General features: G+C 42.1%; 1 protein-coding gene across 20 annotated transcripts in view; it reads left to right on the forward strand.

Annotated features, from left to right (window-relative positions):
* The window catches only part of MYCBP2 (MYC binding protein 2), a 198523-nt gene that overhangs the window by 58022 nt on the left and 120237 nt on the right, over nt 1-20264 (forward strand). For 17 of the 20 annotated variants that reach the window (XR_014789262.1, XR_014789263.1, XM_084844798.1 and 14 more), the window contains 4 exons: nt 6164-6265; nt 12182-12289; nt 19343-19462; nt 19848-19929. Coding sequence is in view for 18 of the 20 variants with exons in the window: in XM_084844798.1 (XP_084700924.1) it covers nt 6164-6265; nt 12182-12289; nt 19343-19462; nt 19848-19929 (412 nt within the window). In the remaining 2 variants the exon portion in view is untranslated. The remainder of the gene's footprint in view (nt 1-6163; nt 6266-12181; nt 12290-19342; nt 19463-19847; nt 19930-20264) is intronic. The other 3 variants (XM_084844799.1, XM_084844785.1, XM_084844791.1) reach the window with 1 other exon arrangement.

Below are 20264 nucleotides of genomic sequence, written 5' to 3' on the forward strand. Positions count from 1 at the left end.
CTTTCCCCTGCCCACCATCCACAGATGGACGGTCAGACCAAGTGCACCAATGTGACTCTGTTATGTCAATTACCAGCAAGATGACTGGTTTTCCTTGCTGCCTCTCGCAGAATTTGCTTATAACAATGCCTGCCATGCTTCCACCCGCCAAACTCCATTTATTGCCAATTTTGGTTACCACCCCGAGGCTTTCCCGTCCACCCTAGCTCCCTCTTCGGTGCCGGCGGCCCATGACTTTTTAGAGGAGTTGTGAGCAGTACACCACCTCTTACAGGACTCCCTCGAGCAAGCCAAGACAGCCTACAAGGCCTCTGCGGACTGGCGTTGCCAGCCGGGTCCGTCTCTGCAACTGGGGGACTGGGTTTGGTTGTCCACCCAATACCTCCCCTCTCACTTGCCCGCAAGGAAGCTCGCACCTCGCCGCACGGGGCCTTTCCAGATTACGGCCCAGATTAACCCTGTTGCTTTTCTCCTGGCTCTCCCCCCCCTCCATGAAGATCCATCGTGTTTTTCATCGGTCCTTGCTGTCCCCCCTGGCTCTGGCGACCCTCATCTTTCAGTTGGCTCCCCCCCGCTGCCAGTGCTGGTGGAGAGGGAGGAGGAGTTTGAGGTCGCGGAGATTCTGGACTCCCGCCTTTCTCGCGGCCGCCTGCAATATCTAGTGGACTGGAAGGGGTATGGGCCAGATGAGCGATCCTGGGAACCCGCGGAAAATGTGCATGCTCCGTTGCTGCTGAGGGGCTTCCACCAGCTGTACCCCCACAAACCCGGGGCCCCAGGGGAGGAGCATGAGGGGGTCCTCATGGGAGCGGGGATGATGTCAGGGTGGAAACTGAGCCCATAGAACCCCAGAATAGTTCTGATTCTGAGGAGGAACAGCAATCTGTGGCAGAGGAGCCCACTCATCCCTCACAGGCACAGCAGCTAGCAGAGATTCCTCCTGCCAGCATTCCTGAGATAGATAGTGACCCTGGCAGTGAGAGAGTGCAGGAGGGGGGCTTGCTAGACGCTCGACGCAGAGAGCGACGAGCGATGGAGGGTGCGGAAAGAAGGCGTAGCGCCCGTTTGGCACGCAAGCAACGGTCGCGTCCCGTGGACCAAGGGAAAGAGGGAGGAACTCTCTCTAGCCCATAAGTTCAGGGTCTGCAAGTGATTCTCCTTCAAACAGGGACCAACTGCCTAATCTGGAGCATAGGCTACTCTGCTGTTCATTGCTTAGTCGCTGGTGATTAGCATCTGAAAGAGTCATTAAGTTGTAAAAGGATTAAAGCCTTGAAAAGAATCCTTTCATCTGTGTCTTGAGTTGGCTATTGGAGTGTACTGAAAGAAGCCGCTAGGGTGCTCCTGACAGCTGCATTGCTAAGTCTCACTTTTTTCTTTCTGTTTAAATATGAAGGATTGGAACCTAAGATAAGTGAATGGAAGTAAGTTCACGGAAGGAAGGTTTCCCACTTGCTCCTCCCCCCACAGTTGCTTGCACCCCCAAAAAACCTCTGTGGAGAACTGGGGGCTCCTCCTGGACTGTGGCAGATGGTAGACTGCTGGAGGAGGGGGAATTGCCTAAACGTGGGCAGACCTCCATCCCTCATTGTTGATGAAGGTCCACCGACACTCCAGAGAGTCTTTTGGGGGGTCACTGGCAACTATTGGGGGGAGGAGCAACAAGAAACTCGTAATCCATTAATTTTCTTCCATTCATTTATCCAAAATGTATTTTTCATTCTTCTACTTTTGATGGTAATAATGTAATAAAAACTTATTCTATTTCTTGTCCCCAAATGGGAGAAGATGAACCTTGCTTTAATGTTTGGCAGTGCAGTACTGTGAGGTTCCTCTAGGAGGTATTATTTGTGGATTGTGGCAAGATCACACCATCCTCATTTCTTTTCCTACTGTGTTGCATTAATTTGTATACCAATGAATTAGTAGAAGTTATGGGTGTTCATAACAGGGGCTGCAGTGGCTTAGTGGTTAAGACGCTGAACTGCAGACTGGAAGGTCGGCAGGACAGCAGTTCGAGACCCGAGTGCTGCGTGACGGAGTGAGCTCCCGTCTTCAGTCCCAGCTCCTGCCAACCTAGCAGTTCGAAAACAAGAAATTGCATGTAGATAAATAGGTACTGCTTCGGCGGGAAAGGTAACAGCGTTCCGTGCACCTCGGTGTTCAGTCATGCCGGCCACATGACCACGGAAGTGTCTTCGGACAGCGCTGGCTCTACGGCTTAGAAATGGAGATGAGCACACCCCCTAGAGTCGGACACGACTGGTTGGGGACACCTTTACCTTTACCTGTGGGTATTCATATACTTTCAATGACTGTTTATGTATATTTGCTAACTTAGAGGAAACTGATTTAAAACAGCTTTGGGTATTTATTTATTTAAAACATTTTTATACCATCCTTTATCCAGTTCAGATTCTGGGGCAGTGTTCAACAAAATGTATAAATAATTTAATATATATAAGAATGATGGCAACAGATAGCAGTTATAAGACAATGCCTGGCAGTGAAATGATTGCAATGCAGGCAGCAGGAGAGCCTCATTAGGGAGGGCAATCCAAAGCTAAGGCACTACCACTGAAAAAGCCCTCTCCCTTGAGGTTGAATAATCACTTCTGATAGAGAAGGCAATTGGAGATGGGCTTCAGTAGAAGATCTTAAGATGGAAAAAAAGTGGGGGCGGGGAGACTGTTACATTTATTTATTCATTCATTTAAGCTCCTATACTGCTTAACATCCCAGGATCTCCAAGCGGTGTACATAGAAACACATAAAATACAATATAAAAACCAATATACGCCTCCTCAGAAGATCACAGGGGTTGATTTGGTGTATATAGGGGAATCATAGAATCATAGAATAGTAGGGTTGGAAGGGGCCTACAAGGCCATCGAGTCCAACCCCCTGTTCAATGCAGGAATCCCAGTCAGAGCATCCCTGACTGTCCAGCCTCGTCTTGAAGGCTTCCAGTGTGGGACAGCCCACCACCTCCCTAGGTAATTGGTTCCATTGCCGTATTGCTCTAACGGTCAGGAAGTTTTTCCTGATGTTTAGCCAGAATCTGGCTTCCTGTAACTTGATTCCGTGTCCTGCACTCTGGCGTTATCGAAAAGAGATGCTGGCCTTCCTCTCTTTGACAGTCTTTCAAGTACTTGAAGAGCGCTATCGTATCTCCCCTCAGTCTTCTCTTTTCAAGGCTAAACATGCCCAGTTCTTTCAGTCTCTCTTCATAGGACTTTGTTTCCAGTCCCCTGATCATCTTTGTTGCCCTCCTCTGAACCCTCTCCAGTTTGTCTGCATCCTTCTTAAAGTGTGGTGCCCAGAACTGGACACAGTACTCCAGATGAGGCCTAACCAGTGCCGAGTAGAGGGGAACTAGGACTTCCCGGGATTTGGAAGCTATGCTTCTATTAATGCAGCCCAAAATGGCATTTGCCTTTTTTGCAGCCACATCACATTGTTGGCTCATAGTCAGCTTGTGATCGACAACAATTCCAAGATCCTTCTCGCTTGTAGTGTTGTTGAGCCACGTATCCCCCATCTTGTAACTGTGCATTTGGTTTCTTTTTCCTAGGTGCAGAACTTGGCATTTATCCCTATTAAATGTTATTCTGTTGTTTTCTGCCCAGTGCTCCAGTCTATCCAGATCACTTTGAATTTTGTTTCTGTCTTCCAGGGTATTAGCTATCCCACCCACTTTTGTGTCATCTGCAAATTTGATCAGCATTCCCTGCACCTCCTCCTCCAAGTCATTAATAAAAATGTTGAAGAGCACTGGGCCCAGGACTGAGCCCTGCAGTACCCCACTCGTTACCTCTCCCCAGTTTGAGAAGGTCCCATTGATCAGCACTCTTTGAGTCCGATTCTGTAGCCAACTGTGGATCCACCGGATCATTGTTTCATCTAGCCCACTTTGAGCTAGTTTGCTCATCAGGATATCATGGGGCACTTTGTCAAAAGCTTTGCTGAAGTCGAGGTATATTATGTCTACAGCATTCCCACAGTCCACAAGGGAGGTTACTTGATCAAAAAATGAGATCAGATTCATCTGGCAGGATTTGTTCTTGACAAATCCATGTTGGCTTCGAGTAATCACTGCATTGTTTTCAAGGTGCTTACAGACTGATTGCTTTATAATCTGTTCCAGGATTTTCCCAGGGATTGATGTCAGACTGATTGGTCTGTACTTCCCAGGTTCCTCCTTTTTACCCTTTTTGAAGATAGGGACAACATTAGCCCTCCTCCAGTCATCTGGCACTTCCCCCGTCCTCCATGATTTCTCAAAGAGAATAGGCAGTGGTTCTGAGAGTTCTTCTGCCAGTTCCTTTATTACTCTAAGATGCAGTTCATCTGGCCCTGGAGATTTGAACTCATTCAAAGTAATGAGGTGTTCCTTGACCATATGCCTATCGATCTCAAGCTTCAATCCTACCCCTTCAGCCTGTACTTCACCTTTGCCAGGGGGGTCATAGACCCTCTTTTGGGAGGAGACTGAGCCAAAGTAGGAATTGAGCACCTCTGCCTTTTCTTTGTCATCTGTTATCATTTTGCCATCCTTATTTAATAGCTGAACAACCATTCCTTTCCTCTGTCTTTTACTATGCACGTAGCTGAAGAAAGCCTTTTTGTTGTTTTTAGCATCCCTCGCTAACCTCAGCTCGTTCTCAGCTTTAGCCTTCCTGACACCATCCCTGCAATTCTGTGCTACCTGCCTGTACTCTTCCTTTGTTACTTGGCCTTCTTTCCACTTCCTAGATGTGTCCTTTTTTGTTTTCAGGTCATCCCTTAGCTTTTTGTGAAGCCACATAGGTTTCTTCTGTTGTCTTCCAACTTTTCTTCTTGTTGGAATTGTTTGTGATTGTGCCTTGAGAATTTCCTTTTTTAAAAGCTCCCACCCATCTTGGACTCCTTTTCTCATTAGAGTCGCTTGCCATGGGACCTTACTTATCATTGTTCTGAGTTTATTAAAATCAGCTTTCCTAAAATCCAGGGTGCGCATTTTACTACACTCGGTTTTTGCTTCGCTTAGAACCAAGAACTCAAGTACAACATGGTCGCTTTCCCCCAGAGTTCCTGTAACTGCTACTTTATCCACTAAGTCATCTCTGTTGGTTAGGATCAAGTCAAGGATAGCTGATCCTCTAGTTCCTTCCTCTACCTTCTGTAGGAGGAAGTTATCCTCCACACAAGTCAGGAATTTCCTGGAGGGGCCATGTTTTGCAGAATTTGTCTCCCAACAATATCGGGGAAATTGAAGCTCCCCATTACTACTACATCATGCTTCCTTGAAACATTGGCTAGTTGCTTTTCAAAAGTTTCATCCTCGTCCTCTCCTTGATTGGGTGGCCGGTAGTAGACTCCGTCCACCAGGTTCCTTTTATTCTTTGCTCCATTTATTTTGATCCAGATGCTCTCGATGGGGCTACCAAGCTCATCCTCCTGTATTTCTGTGTAGAGATATGTATTTTTCACATACAGTGCAACCCACCTCCCTTTCTGTTCCTCCTGTTCTTTTTGAACAAGTTATATCCTTCAACTGCAGTATTCCAGTCATGGGAGTCATCCCACCAAGTCTCAGTTTACCTATCAAGTCATAATTTCCCTCTTGTATTAAGAGTTCAAGTTCATTCTGTTTGTTTCCCATACGCTGGGCATTAGTATATAGACATCGAAGACCATGTGCTTCATAGTCTGGCTTTCTTCCTACATGTGTCTGAAGACTATTACTGGGCACTATTAGAGCTGTTCTCTCCGTTGCGGTGCATGACCTTCGTCCATTGTTACCCCCAACTTTACATCTCCCTTCCCCATAGGATTCAGTTTAAAGCCCTCCTGATGAAGTTCTTCATGCTGTGGCCAAACACATTCTTTCCTTCCTAAGGGAAGAATGTGTTTGGAAGAATGTGTTCCCTTCCCTTCCTAAGGTGGTCACCTAGGTCTTCGTGATTCCAAGGTTATATAAAGAATAAGTAACCCTTCTTTTTCTCACAGGACATAACTGTTAAGATCATGTTTGTCAGGCATTAAATGTACTGGCTTGGATCCAGAGATGTTTTGTGTAATGATAAAGACACTTCTACTTGTGCAAGGCAGCCCCTGTTGATTTCCCCACAATGCTGCAGCCCCCTTTGAAAGTTGACTATTCTTTGTCTATTTGATGCAGCGGTCCCTGTGCCTGGAGTTAACATTGAGGAACATCTCCAGTTACGGCAAGAAGAAAAGCGGCAACGCGTGAACAGAAGGCACAGACTGGAGGAAGGGAGAGGTTAGCAAGATTTGGGGTTTTTTTTGCCTTCTATAAAGTCAGACTAGGTGAATAAACATTGTTCTGGGAAACTCTTATACAGAGATCAACATATACATTCTGAAAAATATGCTTAGGAAGTGCTGTCTGTTTTTGTTACTGCTTTTTGGGGCTTCTATGGGGAAGAGGGACTAGGGGCCTTGCCCCCCCCCCCCCCCCCGATTATAAATATTTGTGGCTCAGGAAAGCAGAAATGGCTAAATCAGTCCTCCAGGGCTACTGGATGAATTTGGAATTTCCTTTTTTTTCAAGAGAACATGTTGCTTTCAGTCTACTTTAAATACTGATGTGATTTGTTCAAGAGTTTATTAACCACTTACAGCTCTTAGGGCTTCATTGAATTCTGAAACTAATTGGGATTTTGTTGTGTTTTTTAAACAAAAGGCACACTAGTCAAACTACAGTGGGTTCATGAGTTTGGCAAATGGAAGAATGATTTAAAGACAGAGATGGTGGGTTTTGTGCTCACCTCATGATACAAGGGACCAGTGCCTACATGAAAGATAGTTTGCTTTCCCTCTAGGCAAATGTATGATTTCTTTACTTACAGATGTGCCATTTGTATGTTAAAGAGAATAATACTGAGCATAAAATATCTCAGATCTTTGAAACTTGTCCTGAGATTTTCTCAGAATGGCTTTTCATGCTGCATTATTATTCTTGATTATAGCTAGCAGGCTACAAAGTACATGCCTACTGGGCCAATTGTGTTATGTCCCTGTGCTTGTAAGTGGGTTTTTTTTTCTTTTAAAATGTAGTGGAGCAGTTCAGCCTTTGCTTTTTATATCGACTTTTGAATATATATCAGATTATTATGAATAGCTGATTTGAAGGTAGATTCTAGTTTTTATGAATTTAGGTCAGGGGCTGGTACAGTCTCATTTGAGATTGTCTAGATGTAAATTTTACAAAATAAGTTGGTAATCTGACTTACTTTATGACTTAGTTCATGAAGCCTGAACTCATCTTTGGATCTGACAGCTTCTATATTGCTACTACCTTTTTGTACTGACAATATTGGGGAGATGGTCACATTTGAAATCTTGAGCAGCTCAATTTGAGTAGCAAAGAGGAATGTAGTGACCCGAAATTGATGCTGATTAGTCTATTCAGACTAATTAGCAGAATTCATCATTTTCCAGCATGAAACTTGCAAGATGCGCTGTAGGTATGGAGTCTGTTTAAAAGATATGAAAGATAAGGACTAACTTTGGGGATTTCGTACTGGGCAAATAATGTTCTTTTGTCCATGCTCTTCAAATTTGACTTAGCATGCACTTGGAATTTTAAAAATTCCTTTTTATTTCACTTTGGAGAAGTAGACACTATGAAATCATTAATAAGTGCTGTGAGATCTAACTTAGATCTGCTATGTTGTTCCAGGTGCACATTCCTTTGCATAATGTTGTGTCACAGTGATATTATTGGAAGGGAATTGTCATGAGTAAATGTATGAAATTGCAACTTTTAACAACAAGTGTTTCTTGGAAAAACCTGTCTCGCTACATTGTCACACACCTTGAAATTCCACTGTCATCTTAAAAAGCAACAGAATAGCGGGTGTCTCAAGCCACCTACAGGTCAGCAAATTCTGCACTGAGACTGCCAGGGAGCTTGATGGATAATCAGCAGTGGAATAAGTGAAGGATCTCTGAATTGGTCGTTTTCATAATCCGGACCTTGATGTTTTTTTCTGTTGAGAAAATGGAGAAGCATCCAGAACTCTGGTTGGATAGACAGAGTTGTTGTAACAATCCTTGAAGTTTGGTAGTCTTAGAATTCTTGCTTCAGAATTGTGACAAACTCCAATATCTGGGTTTCATGGTCGAATGGGAGTTTAAGAATGTGCAATACTAGTGTACTTAGTAGTGTTGTATGGGTCAGAGTGTTGGACAACAGGCAACAAAATGTGGCCACATCAGCAACAGGGCAAATGTAAACATAGGTTTCTGCTGAATTGATAAAGAGATCAAATAAGAAGGGTGGGCAATGCGTGGGCTGCATGTGGTCCCTGCTGCACATGCAAAATTTGCAGCATTTAAAAAAGTCATAATGGAGTAGTAAAAAGGTCAAGTTGAGCTTGAGGACAAGCAAAATTTGACCTAATTACTCTGTTGCGGTTTGCTGTGAATTTTGGCAGCAAACTACCAACTTCTTTTGCCACCACGGCAGGGGCACAAGCAGGAGTTTGGCCCACGGAAGTTGTGTGTCCAAAACTGGCCCCCAGAGCCATACAGTTGCCCATGCCTGAAATAAGATCTGAGGTCAGATGTGCAGTGACATCAGATAAAGATAGTTATAAGATTGATCATTATGGCTTTGGTAAATGACTGGCAAGATGAGGACCCAGACAGGCATTATCAAAAATGGTAGTGGAAGCCACAGAATCAACTGATGATACGATCAGATGAGACTCAGTGAATTATGAAGTAGCTTACACTTGTATGGGGAAAGGTGCTTAGAGTAACTGAAGAAAAATCTAAGGAGACAAAGGGAGAAAACCTCTCAAGTCTGTTTTAGGGCAGGGGTGGACAACGTTTGGCCCTCCAGATGTTTTGGCCTACAACTCCCATGATCCCTCACCATTCACTGTGGTGGCTGGGGCTGAAGGGAGTTGTAGGCCGAAACATATGGACAACCTCAATTTGCCCACTCCTATGTTAAGTTATTCTTCTGTTTTTAATGTGTGCAGCGTCATCTACTTTGATTTCCAGTTGCTTGTATTCATCCTGTATTTAGGGAAGGGATTAAGCATGTCATGTGTGATGCTGGCAGAACAGACGGGTGTAACGAAGGTCATATGGCACTTTCAGCAATACTTATGGTGCACTGAAATACAAGTGTTAAATTCTAAATAATTTGTCAAGCAGAAAGAGCTTATAGTCATCTGCAGAGACAGCAAGGTTACTAATGCAAATCGTTTGACACATCACAATATTCCACATTCCTTAGTTTTACTTTTGTTCCAGCTTTCTAAATTAGCATTATTCAAGTGTATCTGTCTTGCAACTTTTGCCCCTGAAGATTTGTGTATTTTAACCCATTTTAAGGTGAAACACTCTCTAACTCTACAGATAACTAATTAAAAATTTGGAATTATTTGGAGGCATTGTAGTTCAAATGTTTTAGAACAGGCAGATGTATTCAAACCCTAAGAAAGTAAGGTCTTGAAGTCTGTATAAGGGATTACCATGAAATAGGTATCCAAGGTTTAACACTTACAGAGTAAAAACAAGCCATTGTACAGTACAGAGCCATTATTTCCTACTTCTGGCATAGGATGTGGTTCCATGATTATTTTTGGTGATGGTGATCTTCTCAGTTGAAACCCCACCTGCATTGTTTATCACTATTGTTCATCCCACTAGCAGTGACCCTCTTTGATTTTTTAAATCCTAAAAGCAGTTGAAAAGGTTCAAAGGAGGGGTTATGCCACAGTTTTTATCAAGTTTTTAAAAAAATGCATGAGAGCTGAGAGAGCATGTCCTGGGAAAGTTATTCTATCTCTTTTGAGACACCGTTTCCACTGTTCTTCAATAATGTTTGTGATCAGGAAGTTTAAAATTTCATATGAAATAAATACATTAACTTTTACATAACTTAATATTCCTTGATGCACTCAATCATAGAACACAGGTCATGTGGCACCTTGAAGCTGACATCTATTATGGCATAAGCTAGAAGGGATCTGACTCAAAATTATCTCTCTTAGGCAACCTTTTGGGGCCCATAGGCACATTTGGAAATTTGAGAAACTGTTGTGGGTAGTGCCACAAAATGGCTACCATGGGATCGTGGTGAGTCCCAAAATGGCTGCCATGAGGCCTTGCCAAGTCATAAAGGGCAAGTAACTTGCCCACAAAACTGAGTACAAGGCAGAGATTGAGTCTGAGACCCAAATACCAAACCACGTATTTGATCCCACTTAACACGATGCTGTACCCAGAAGACGAATCTGTGAGGCTAAGAGACAATTCATTTCTTGTCAGAGCATCCATCTAATGCTTACACACACTCTCTCTCTCTCCCTCTCTCTCTCTCTCTCTCTCTCTCTCTCTCTCGCTCTCTCTCTCTCTCTGTCATGCTTCCTGCTTTCATCTATCCCTCCTGCCCTTCCTTTCCAATGTTGCAGTGCTACTCACACTTAGATGAAAGTCCCATTGAACTCAGCAGAACATATTTCTGAAAAGATTTACATAGAATTCCTCTGCTCATCCCATCCACCCCTCTGTTTCTCAAGCTCCAAGCCCCCACCCCAAAGGAAAGAAAAGGTTCTCTCACAGTTCTTCATTGGCCTTAGATGCTCTGTACCTTTTCACCTCTGTCTGGGACTTCTGCCTCCTTGGCCGCTTTCAGGGCCCCTACCTGTGAAGGGGTGAAAAAGAGTAAGGTTTGGGACTGGCAGGGAAAGAAGCAACAAGTTTAGGGTCTGGGAAAGCTGAAAAAGCATGAGTGTAGGGGCTGGAAAGCTGAAAAACAGCAAGATTATGGCTGGAAAAGAGTTTGGTAGGAGAGGCAGGATATGCAGCAGAAGAGAGAGTGGATTATGGGCAGGGCCAGGAAGTCAGTCTTTCCTACTTTTCTGACCACTGGACAACTGATCAGCAGCAGTGAGGAAAAGCCTGAGGCAAGGTAAATTGTGTTTTCCCCCCAAACGTTTTTATTTTAAAAAGTTATCAATTTGGGGGTTTGGGCTGGGTGTAGTCAGCCTTGCAGGTACTATTCAAGGTCTTTGCAGGCTGTGCACTGGGGAGCATTGCTCTAATGCATGTGGTGTGATTTGCTCTCTTAGATGCGCTCACTCTTTGCAGATGGCTGGTGTTTTGGAGCAAGGAAGGAAGACAGTGTCTCACCATTCCTAAGCCCCACCTCATGGGCTGACATGACTAAAAAGGCATTGAGTTCCATACACAAAACTGGTGCTACTAATGTGGTTATCCAGTGCTGTATTGGGTGGACGGATTGGCTTATTTTTCAGTGTGTATGTAAAAAAGTTATTTGTTTCATTTTGGCTTGATGAACAGTTTTGACTTTCTCACAAGAGCAGACAAGTAATTGCTTGATCACACTGCCTCCTGTAATGTTCCTTCAGCTATTCATTCAGAAAGGTCCTATGAATCAGCCTCCACATTTGGTATTGCTGTTGTGATTAAATCAGTAATCATGTAGATATTAGACTAAGTTTTTTCACACTGCAGCCTGCATGTAAGATTTAATTGGAGACTGCCTTTTTTGTTGAGTACATAGTCTTATGCCCACAATATACTTGTATCAGGGTCTATCAGGGTCATGTTGTGCTAGGCAGATCGATGAGGGCCTATATACAGATGAGGGACTGAGACCGACCCCATTCTGTTGCCTGCCTCACCTCCAGACTTGTGTGATGACCACATAATGGGTGTCATCTTAGAATAGGAGTCTGTGCACGTAGACCAGATTGCGTGATAGATAACCCTGTCTGTAGGCCCATATTCTGGTTTGATGACAAATGCATGTCAGGCAGCTCCAGTGTGATCCTGATCCTCCACTGCATGTAGGCATGTGCTACCTGGTCATTCTTCATGTTTAAAGTAGTTTGTCCATTTAAGTTTGGTATGTACTGGTTTTATTAATAAGAGAGCAGACTGATTTGGGGAGGAAATTGAGCTCCAGTTTTCATCCAGTATAATACCAACAATTTTTGTTCTTGTGTAATTATGTAAGATAATTCAAATGTACTCAGATTCTAAGTATAGTTTAGTGTCTGTTCCAAAAGTGTGAAATATTGACAATTGACTATTGCATCATTTTTCATGCTTTTAATTTAATTTTTTTGTTGAACACACTGTTTCCATTTTGTGAGCATTCCTATGCATGTGCCAAAAATTTTCTCCTCAGGCCCCTTTGTATTTCCTGGTCCTATTTTTATGAACCATCGAGAGCAGGCTCTAGCCAGAATAAGACCCCATCCAGCACAGCTAAAGCATAAGCGGGACAAGCATAAAGGTATTTGGTCTTCCTTATTGACTGGGGTTGACTTACACCTATCCTTCAAGTTTTTTCTCTCCATCCATTGGGTATTAAGAGTCGTGCACAAAACCAATAGTCTCTTCTGACTAATCTTCTGTAACCTGAGGAGAAATAAAACACATTTTCAATATTGGGCTGCTTTACCAGTAGAAATGTATGAAAATGTACATTACTTTTGTTTTAATTTTCCTTTAATGCATGTCATGATTACATTGGGGGGGTTTTCTTAATACAAAATGAGAGGAAGGATAGTGAAATAATTATTTCTAATAGCAGAGGTGATAACGCTGGCTGGATATAAAATACTCTTTGTTTATGTATTCTTGGAAATCCTAAAGCTGACAGCAACTCTCAGGTCTCTGGATGGGAAGCTGGTATTCTCTTCTGACTACGTATGCTTTTAGTAGTTCCTTGTCATGCAGAAATTCATCAGGTGTGACTTTTTGTTCATTGCTGTACTGTAGGAGGAGGCCTAGCTACTAAACCTCCTTCTGGCACAGAACCCCTTTGTGGTTTGGAGTTAGGAACCCTAGACATTTTGCATATCTAAAAAGACAGATAGCAACACGAATAGTTGTAGCCTTGACTAGAGCAGGGGTGGGCAATGCGTGGCCCTCCAGATGTTCTGTCCCACAACTCCCAAGATCTCTCGCCATTGGTGATGCTGGCTAGGGCTGATGGGAGTTGTAGGCCAAAACATCTGGAAGGCAACGCATTGCCCACTGCTGGGCTAGAGCATAAAAGGTAACAACCCTAAATATACTAAGTAATAATGTTAGAATCTCCCACTATAGTTACAATCATATCTCACATCTGTTAAAACAAGAATGACATTTTTTTCAAAAAGCTTTTAGTAAATAGAGTAGATTACTGTGTAAAAATTAGATTTTCTTATTAAGTGACTTTAGTTGTAAGAGATCGAAGTGTGACTGTGTGAATTTAGAAGATGCCCATCTTATTTTGTAATACAGTAAACTGTGTGTGGCCCAAATTTCCTTGTTTAAATACATTTTAATATATGTGCAGAGTACAAAGCAACTATACTGTTAAAATATTAAACTTGGACATTAAAACAATTCCCTACAGCAGAAGTGGGAACTGATGGCTCTCCAGATGTTGTTGGACTATAACTCTCACAATCCCCAACAACTGGCCATGTTGGCTGGGGTTGATGGAATTGTAGTCCAACAATAGCTGGATGACCACAGATTTTCTGTCGCTGCTTTACAGCACGTATGCAAAAGTACAGCACTGTACTCTGCATACCTTCACAAAAAGCATTATTACAGCCCGCTTGATGGGTTGTCTTGTATTGTGATGGGATAATGGAAATTAACTTTTCCTGATCAAGGATAGGCAGCGTAAAGCCCATGTGCCAATTGTGGTCTACTAATGCTTTTCACTTTAAAACCTATTTTCATTTAGAACGCTCAGAGTTGCAAGAGAACACACGATGGCAATGCCAAAGAAAGCCTTGGCAGGCTGGATATGGCTCAGGGGCCTACACTGCTTACACCTGATCTAGACAGATCAGGTCAAGTCTGTAAGGAATACTTACTTGCCAGCTTTATTTGGAATCTTTAGCTGTAACATTTTAATAACTGTAGGAGAGGACAGGCCTCCTCCAAGTCTTGCATATTTTAAGAAAAAAGGGGCTGATGTTCCACATTATTTCCTATTTTAATATAATAGCCCCTGCGTGTTATTTGAACATGGGGCATAGATGTTGAATTCATGTTATGTGGTTTCAATATTTAGGACAAGGGATATTTCCTTTGTTGAAACATCCATGTGGTATCCTGGTTCAAATGCTACTTCCTATATATGGATGACAATAGGGAGTAGGCAAGAACTGGGAAGGAAGCTGATCTTAGCACACATAGAGCTGGGCATGGGGAGTAATGTCTGAACATATGCTCAGCACGTGTAAAGATTCAGCAGACATTCACTAAACACGTCAAACTGATACTTCTTGTCCATTTGGCCCTGCCAAAGGTATTCACACAATCTCCATACAGGTTAAGGGATTCAGTCATGCTGTATCCCACTGATTTAGAGTGCCTGCCATTAACAAATGCCTCTGGAAGCATTTGTTACAAAAGCATCACAATGCCAAATACATTTAAGTTTTTGGAGGGATGGAGAGGCAGAAAACTGCTGCTCAGACCTGTGTTTATTCATGACAGTGAGGAAATGAGGCATTATTGGCAACATTATTTTTGTATGTGCAACCCTATTTTTAGTATGTGCTATCTTTTTTAGAAACCCAACTAAAATGAGAAAGATTCACAAGTCATTAAGGACAAAAATAGTGAAGTAGTGGAATATGTCAGTAATTTCATTAGTCTTCAATTGTACCAGACATGTGCATCATTCCAGGGTAAAAAGAAAGGCATTTTTAAACTGCTGAATAAAGGCATGGAGCTGTAAAGAAAACTGTTCTTAAATTGTAACAACTGAGGGGAATATTCTACACTGCCCCTGCATTAGTGGAACTGACTGCTAGTGCAACAGGAACTAGCTCACAGAAGGGGGCTTTACTGACCTGTCCTATTCTGGAAATGAGTGTTTCCACTCATTTCCGGGTGTTTTTTTCAGGAACCGCTAGTTCCTCTTGTGCCAGCAGAACCAATCATTAGCACAACAGAACTAGCAGAGGCATAGTGGCAGAATAGAATGCCGTTCTGAATTTACATGGTGATAGTGATTGATAGAATCAGCAAAATTGTCTTGTATCAATTGATCTGAACATCTTGATCTTTGAAGAAATTATAGGCTTTGTAAAACTTACTGAATGTAAATTTTGTAACTTCATAAAACTTAGCTTAATGTATTTTGAAATGTGAAAATATTGAAATCTGCATAATTCAACTAATGGTGGGATTATATTAGATTATTGTCTTCTGTAATGTAAAACATGCAGTTTCCTTCAAAATATAAAGGGCACTCATGTAGATTTGAAACTGGTTTCAATAAAAGCATGGTTATGTGTTTAACATATTAACTAATTGTATTAGTTAACTGTAGTATAAAAACCAATGTTGAATAGTCAGCTTGAATGCTATGCCTTCCACACTATATTTCATAAATAAGCATTTGCTTCCGTTTTTAACCTATTTTGTAGTTCTAGACTCAGCATTTAAGCAATTAAGGGAGCAATCCTGTGGCCACTAGTCAGTGGCTAGACGGCCCTAGGATATCTGGTTTTCTGGGAACCTACCTTGGCACCTGCATGTCGAGGTTGGTTCCCAGAGAATCGACCCCCCCCCCTTCTGCGCTGCCTCTCAGGCAGCGTGGAGCAACTCTGCACTCCAAAGAGAAGCGCGGAGTGGCCAAAACAGGGCATTCCAGGGCTGGGAAGGCGAAAATTCTGGTACGACACATCCTATGTGTCGTCCGGCAGCCTCCTCCCCTGCTCCGCCTTATCTCTGCCTTATATTTGTCTGTATAAATCAGATTACTGTGTTCCTAAGTTTGGGGGTGGAAATTGGCATGCTAGGACTTCTGTCTTGGTGTCTGTACTTTACTTGATAAATAAAGTCTTGTCTGTTGATCTAAACTTTTCCTTGAAGTGGAATGCAAGTTTAAATAGTACATCTTTTAGAAGGATTTTTATATGTAGGTAAATCTACTTAAGTATTATAGTGCTGAATGATTTCATCCAGCTGCAGTTAGAGGTGGCTAGTGCATTTTTGCAAGTCCAAAGAAAATAAGAAATCCCCACACTGTGAACCACTTTAAAATGAGAATCACCATTGTCAGTCCAATATGAGATGTTTTGTGCTTCCTAAATTTAACTAAAAACAAAGCAATGTTGCAAATGGGGAAGAGTAAGAGGTTAGTGTCAGACTAGTTATAGGTACTAGTCTAGTAGTATTTCTTAAATAGCCATTTACTATTGGCTATACCTGGAGTCAGTTGAAGCTCCAGGATTACATACATCTCTACAGCAAAGCTTCATGGCTGAAGATAAGATTTGAACCAGATTTTCTCTGCCCATGTCCACTTCTCTATCCACTAGTACACCATTTTGAGTATTCTTCTCCTTTCTATCCTCTTCCCTCCTCTTTCACTATGAAGAGACAGTTTGGCAAACCCTGGAGAAAATTACTGTAAACAGCCAGGTGTGTCAAACATTTTTCCACTAAATAAAATATAGGCATACATCTCTAAGAACGCTGAAATTTTGAAGCCCCACATGAGCCTGGACCCAGTCCCTTGTACAGGCTTCTTTAATGATTTACTTCTTACTTAAAGGCTATAAAACATTGCATTCCCTACCTCTAGATTAACATGGGCCTGGGTTGTGAAAGTTGTAATTTTGAGCTGCAAAACTACAATTATTGAGCTGTGAAGCATTTTTACGGTGCATTGATCTTGCTGTATTTGATCTTGTCTGTCCTGAAATGTTAATTAGCTAGGAATTCTTGTTTCATGCTATTTATGCCTTATTTGCCCCTGTATGAAATTAATACTGGAAGTATCAGCAATGGGATGTAACAAATTAAGGGCCAATACTACTTTTCACCCTTTCTGCAGTTTCCCTCATGCAGTTTTCTACTAGCTTTCATGACTAGACATTGGCAGCATTTTTTCAGCTGCCTTCATCCTCACAGCCCTCTGAGAGCATGTAATTGTCATTTTAAAACAATTCATTTAGAATAAAAAGTTGCTTGAATTTTGTGTGTTGGTGTTAAATATTCCCTATTACTGTCAGACCTTTCTATATTTGGAGTTGTGTATATTCTGTGCTAGGAAGTTCCAGTCATTCAGTAAAAAGCCCCAATTTCTGTGCTTGAGATAGATTATATAAATCAGTATTGTTATTGTTCAGTCGTTAAGTCACATCTGACTCTTCGTGACCCCATGGACCATAGCAGGCCAGGCCTTCCAGTCCTCCGCTCTCTCCCGGAGCATGCTCAAGTTCATATTCATTGCATCGGTGATGCTATCTAGCCATCTCATCCTCTGCCGTCCCCTTCTCCTTTCGCCTTCAATCTTTCCCAGCATCAGGGTCTTTTCCAGGGAGTTTTCTCTTCGCATTAGGTGGCCAAAATATTTGAGCTTCAGCTTCAGTATCTGTCCTTCCAATGGGCAGTCAGGGGGTTGATTTCCTTTAGGATGGACTGATTTGACCTCCTTGTAGTCCAGGGGACTCGTAAGAGTCTTCTCCAGCACCACAGTTCGAAGGCATCAATTCTTCGGCGCTCAGCCTTATAGTCCAGCTCCCACAGCCATACATTACTACTGGGAAAACCATAGCTTTGATTAGACGGACCTTTGTCGGCAAGGTGATGTCTCTGCTTCTTACTATGCTGTCTAGGTTTGCCATAGCTTTCCTCTAAAGGAGCAAGCGTCTTTTAATTTCATGGCTACAGTCACTGTCTGTGGAGCCCAAGAAAGATCTGTCACTGCTTCCATTTCTTCCCCTTCTGTATGCCAGGAATAAATCAGTATACCTGCAAATATTTGCTTGCACATTGGGTTTTGTGGATATGTTTTATTAAGGTGTATTAGGATTGCACCCTTGATGGTAGGATATTGCCCTTGATGATCGGAAACCCCTGAATTTGGAGGCTTCCAATCATCCACTTCAGGGCAGGAGGAGCAGCAGAGGCAATCTTTGCCTCCCTGTCCTCACACCCTGCATTTTTCGCTGGACAGGTTTTTTTGCCCATCTAGCAACAGCGCTTCAGAGGAGGAGGAAAGGAGGCTAGAGAGGCCTCAGGATAGCTCGTATCCTGGCATCTCTGGTCTCCTCCCCTCCCCGCCCACCAAAACACCCCCTTTTCCCCCTGTCCAAGGTCACTTTTCTGACCTTGGAGGGCAGCCAGCGCCGTTCTTTCCATGCCGGCTGTGCGAGGGTGAGGAGGGGGGTCTGCTCTCCAACTTCCCCTTCTAAGGGGGGAATCCCCAGTACTCTATGGCTCCTCAGACAATGTCTAGGAGCTATAAGATTGCTCCCTCTGTGACAAAGAATTGAGGGAATGCCTTGGGAGAATGGGTCATGGAGAGAATAAAACAATTGTAACCATGGGGTATATAAAGACCCATCCATTGACCTTGAAAAACCTTTCTTAGCACTATCTGATTTCTTTAAGGTTTTTTTAGCAAGCACTTGACAGATGTATTCAGGCTTTATTCTACACACACACACACACACACACATACACACTTACACTTCTGATAAAATATATTGCCTGCTTGTTTTATTTTCGTTTTGCCTTACTCAAACCAGTCCCCATTAAAAAAAAAAACCTTAAAAAAATCAAGACATGTGATAATATTCTGGATAGTTACAATGCTGTAAGTCTGGATAATATTCTGATAGTTACAATGCTGTAGTGTAGCACTTATTTGTAATGACCCTCTTCTCACTTGCAGTTCAGTTGGATTAGTATGGTCATTCCAGAACTCAGATTAAATGTTTATCCCGTCAGATGCCATTGCATATTTGTTTAAACAAAATGTTCTAGAGTCTGTAACTTGGCATGACATACGTATAATGTAAATGATATATTATTGAAGAGAAAGCAAATGCTTTTCTCACATAGTTTGCTATTTAAATTGCAGCATTTCCTAAACACAAGGAATAAGTTTAAACACAAGGAATAAGTTTACATATCATTCCACTATATAAATAACATAACTTTTGCCAACATTATCATTCTTAAGCTCTTTAAAAAAAAAATTCGTGTTGGAATTTTTTTGGTATGTGCTGAATTAAAGCTCAAGCAATATGGAGTCTGCTAAACTTGCTGAGTGCTCCTTGTAACATTTTAAAGTTTTAGCAGAACATTAGTTTGTCACTGAAAATCTGACAATTACTGTACCTCAGATTTTTCATAATTAACCAATTTTTCTATCTACCATTTAATTTTTTTTAACAAACACCCTTATTTTTGCATTCCGTAATCCTTCTAGTTACTATGGTGATCATTACTCCCCCCCCCCTTGTGATTAGATGACCACTTACTGTGATGCTCATTGAGGAAAAGAATGAGGTATAATTATGTATTACATTTGTAGATGGAAGTGGAGATAGAAGTGAAAAAGATGCCAGCAAAATCACAACCTATCCACCTGGGGCAGTTCGTTTTGACTGTGAGCTCCGAGCAGTACAAGTCAGCTGTGGATTTCACCATTCAGGTAGAGAACAACAGCATTCATGTCATGTCACCTTTGTTTTCCCAATGTTAGTTCTAAATGCTTTGGGGCGTTATACTTCCTCAGAGAAGATTTTGGGAGCCCTTTGCATACCTTATGTTAGATAATTAGGACACATATTTCAGTCCTTAAAATGATCCTTGATCCTTTGCAGTACTTGTCCATACTAGCATCCATCCAACAGTTCTTCAACGGACATTTTAGTCCACAGACCCAGATACTACTGCCACTGAAATATTTTTGTATCAAATGCTTACAAGCTGTGAAGTTAGCCTGTTGGTCTTTGCTAGATGCATTTGGAATGAATTCATTCTGTGGAATCTTGTAAAAAGTGTAAACATTTAAAACATCATGTTTTAATCCTTAGTTGTTCTGATGGAGAATGGTGATGTTTACACATTTGGATATGGGCAGCATGGACAGCTCGGCCATGGAGATGTTAATTCCAGGTATGTCTTAATATGAATGAATATTTTGACTGTGAAATGGTTGCATCTTTTTTTTATTCTATTAACATAGTAATTTTAATTTTCCAATTTCTCTAAACAACTCTCTTTGAAGGTAACAAGAGCTGAGTTCTGCTCCAGAAGAGACTCTTGAAGTGTGGGATGAAAATTATAGCAAAGCAATAGTTATATCAGACTTAGCTTTTAATCTTTGATGCCTTGTGTGAGTGATATACACACATTCCTCTCTGTGTGTAGCCCTATCCAGGCCTTCTGAACCTGAATATGGCAAACACATGAGGAATGGGAGTGCTCCAGCCCTGCCCGTCCTTCATTGC

The sequence above is a fragment of the Heloderma suspectum genome, chromosome 3 (assembly GCF_057233095.1).
Source record: "Heloderma suspectum isolate Gila_16-S chromosome 3, 16-S_ref, whole genome shotgun sequence".
Lineage (NCBI taxonomy): Eukaryota > Metazoa > Chordata > Lepidosauria > Squamata > Helodermatidae > Heloderma > Heloderma suspectum.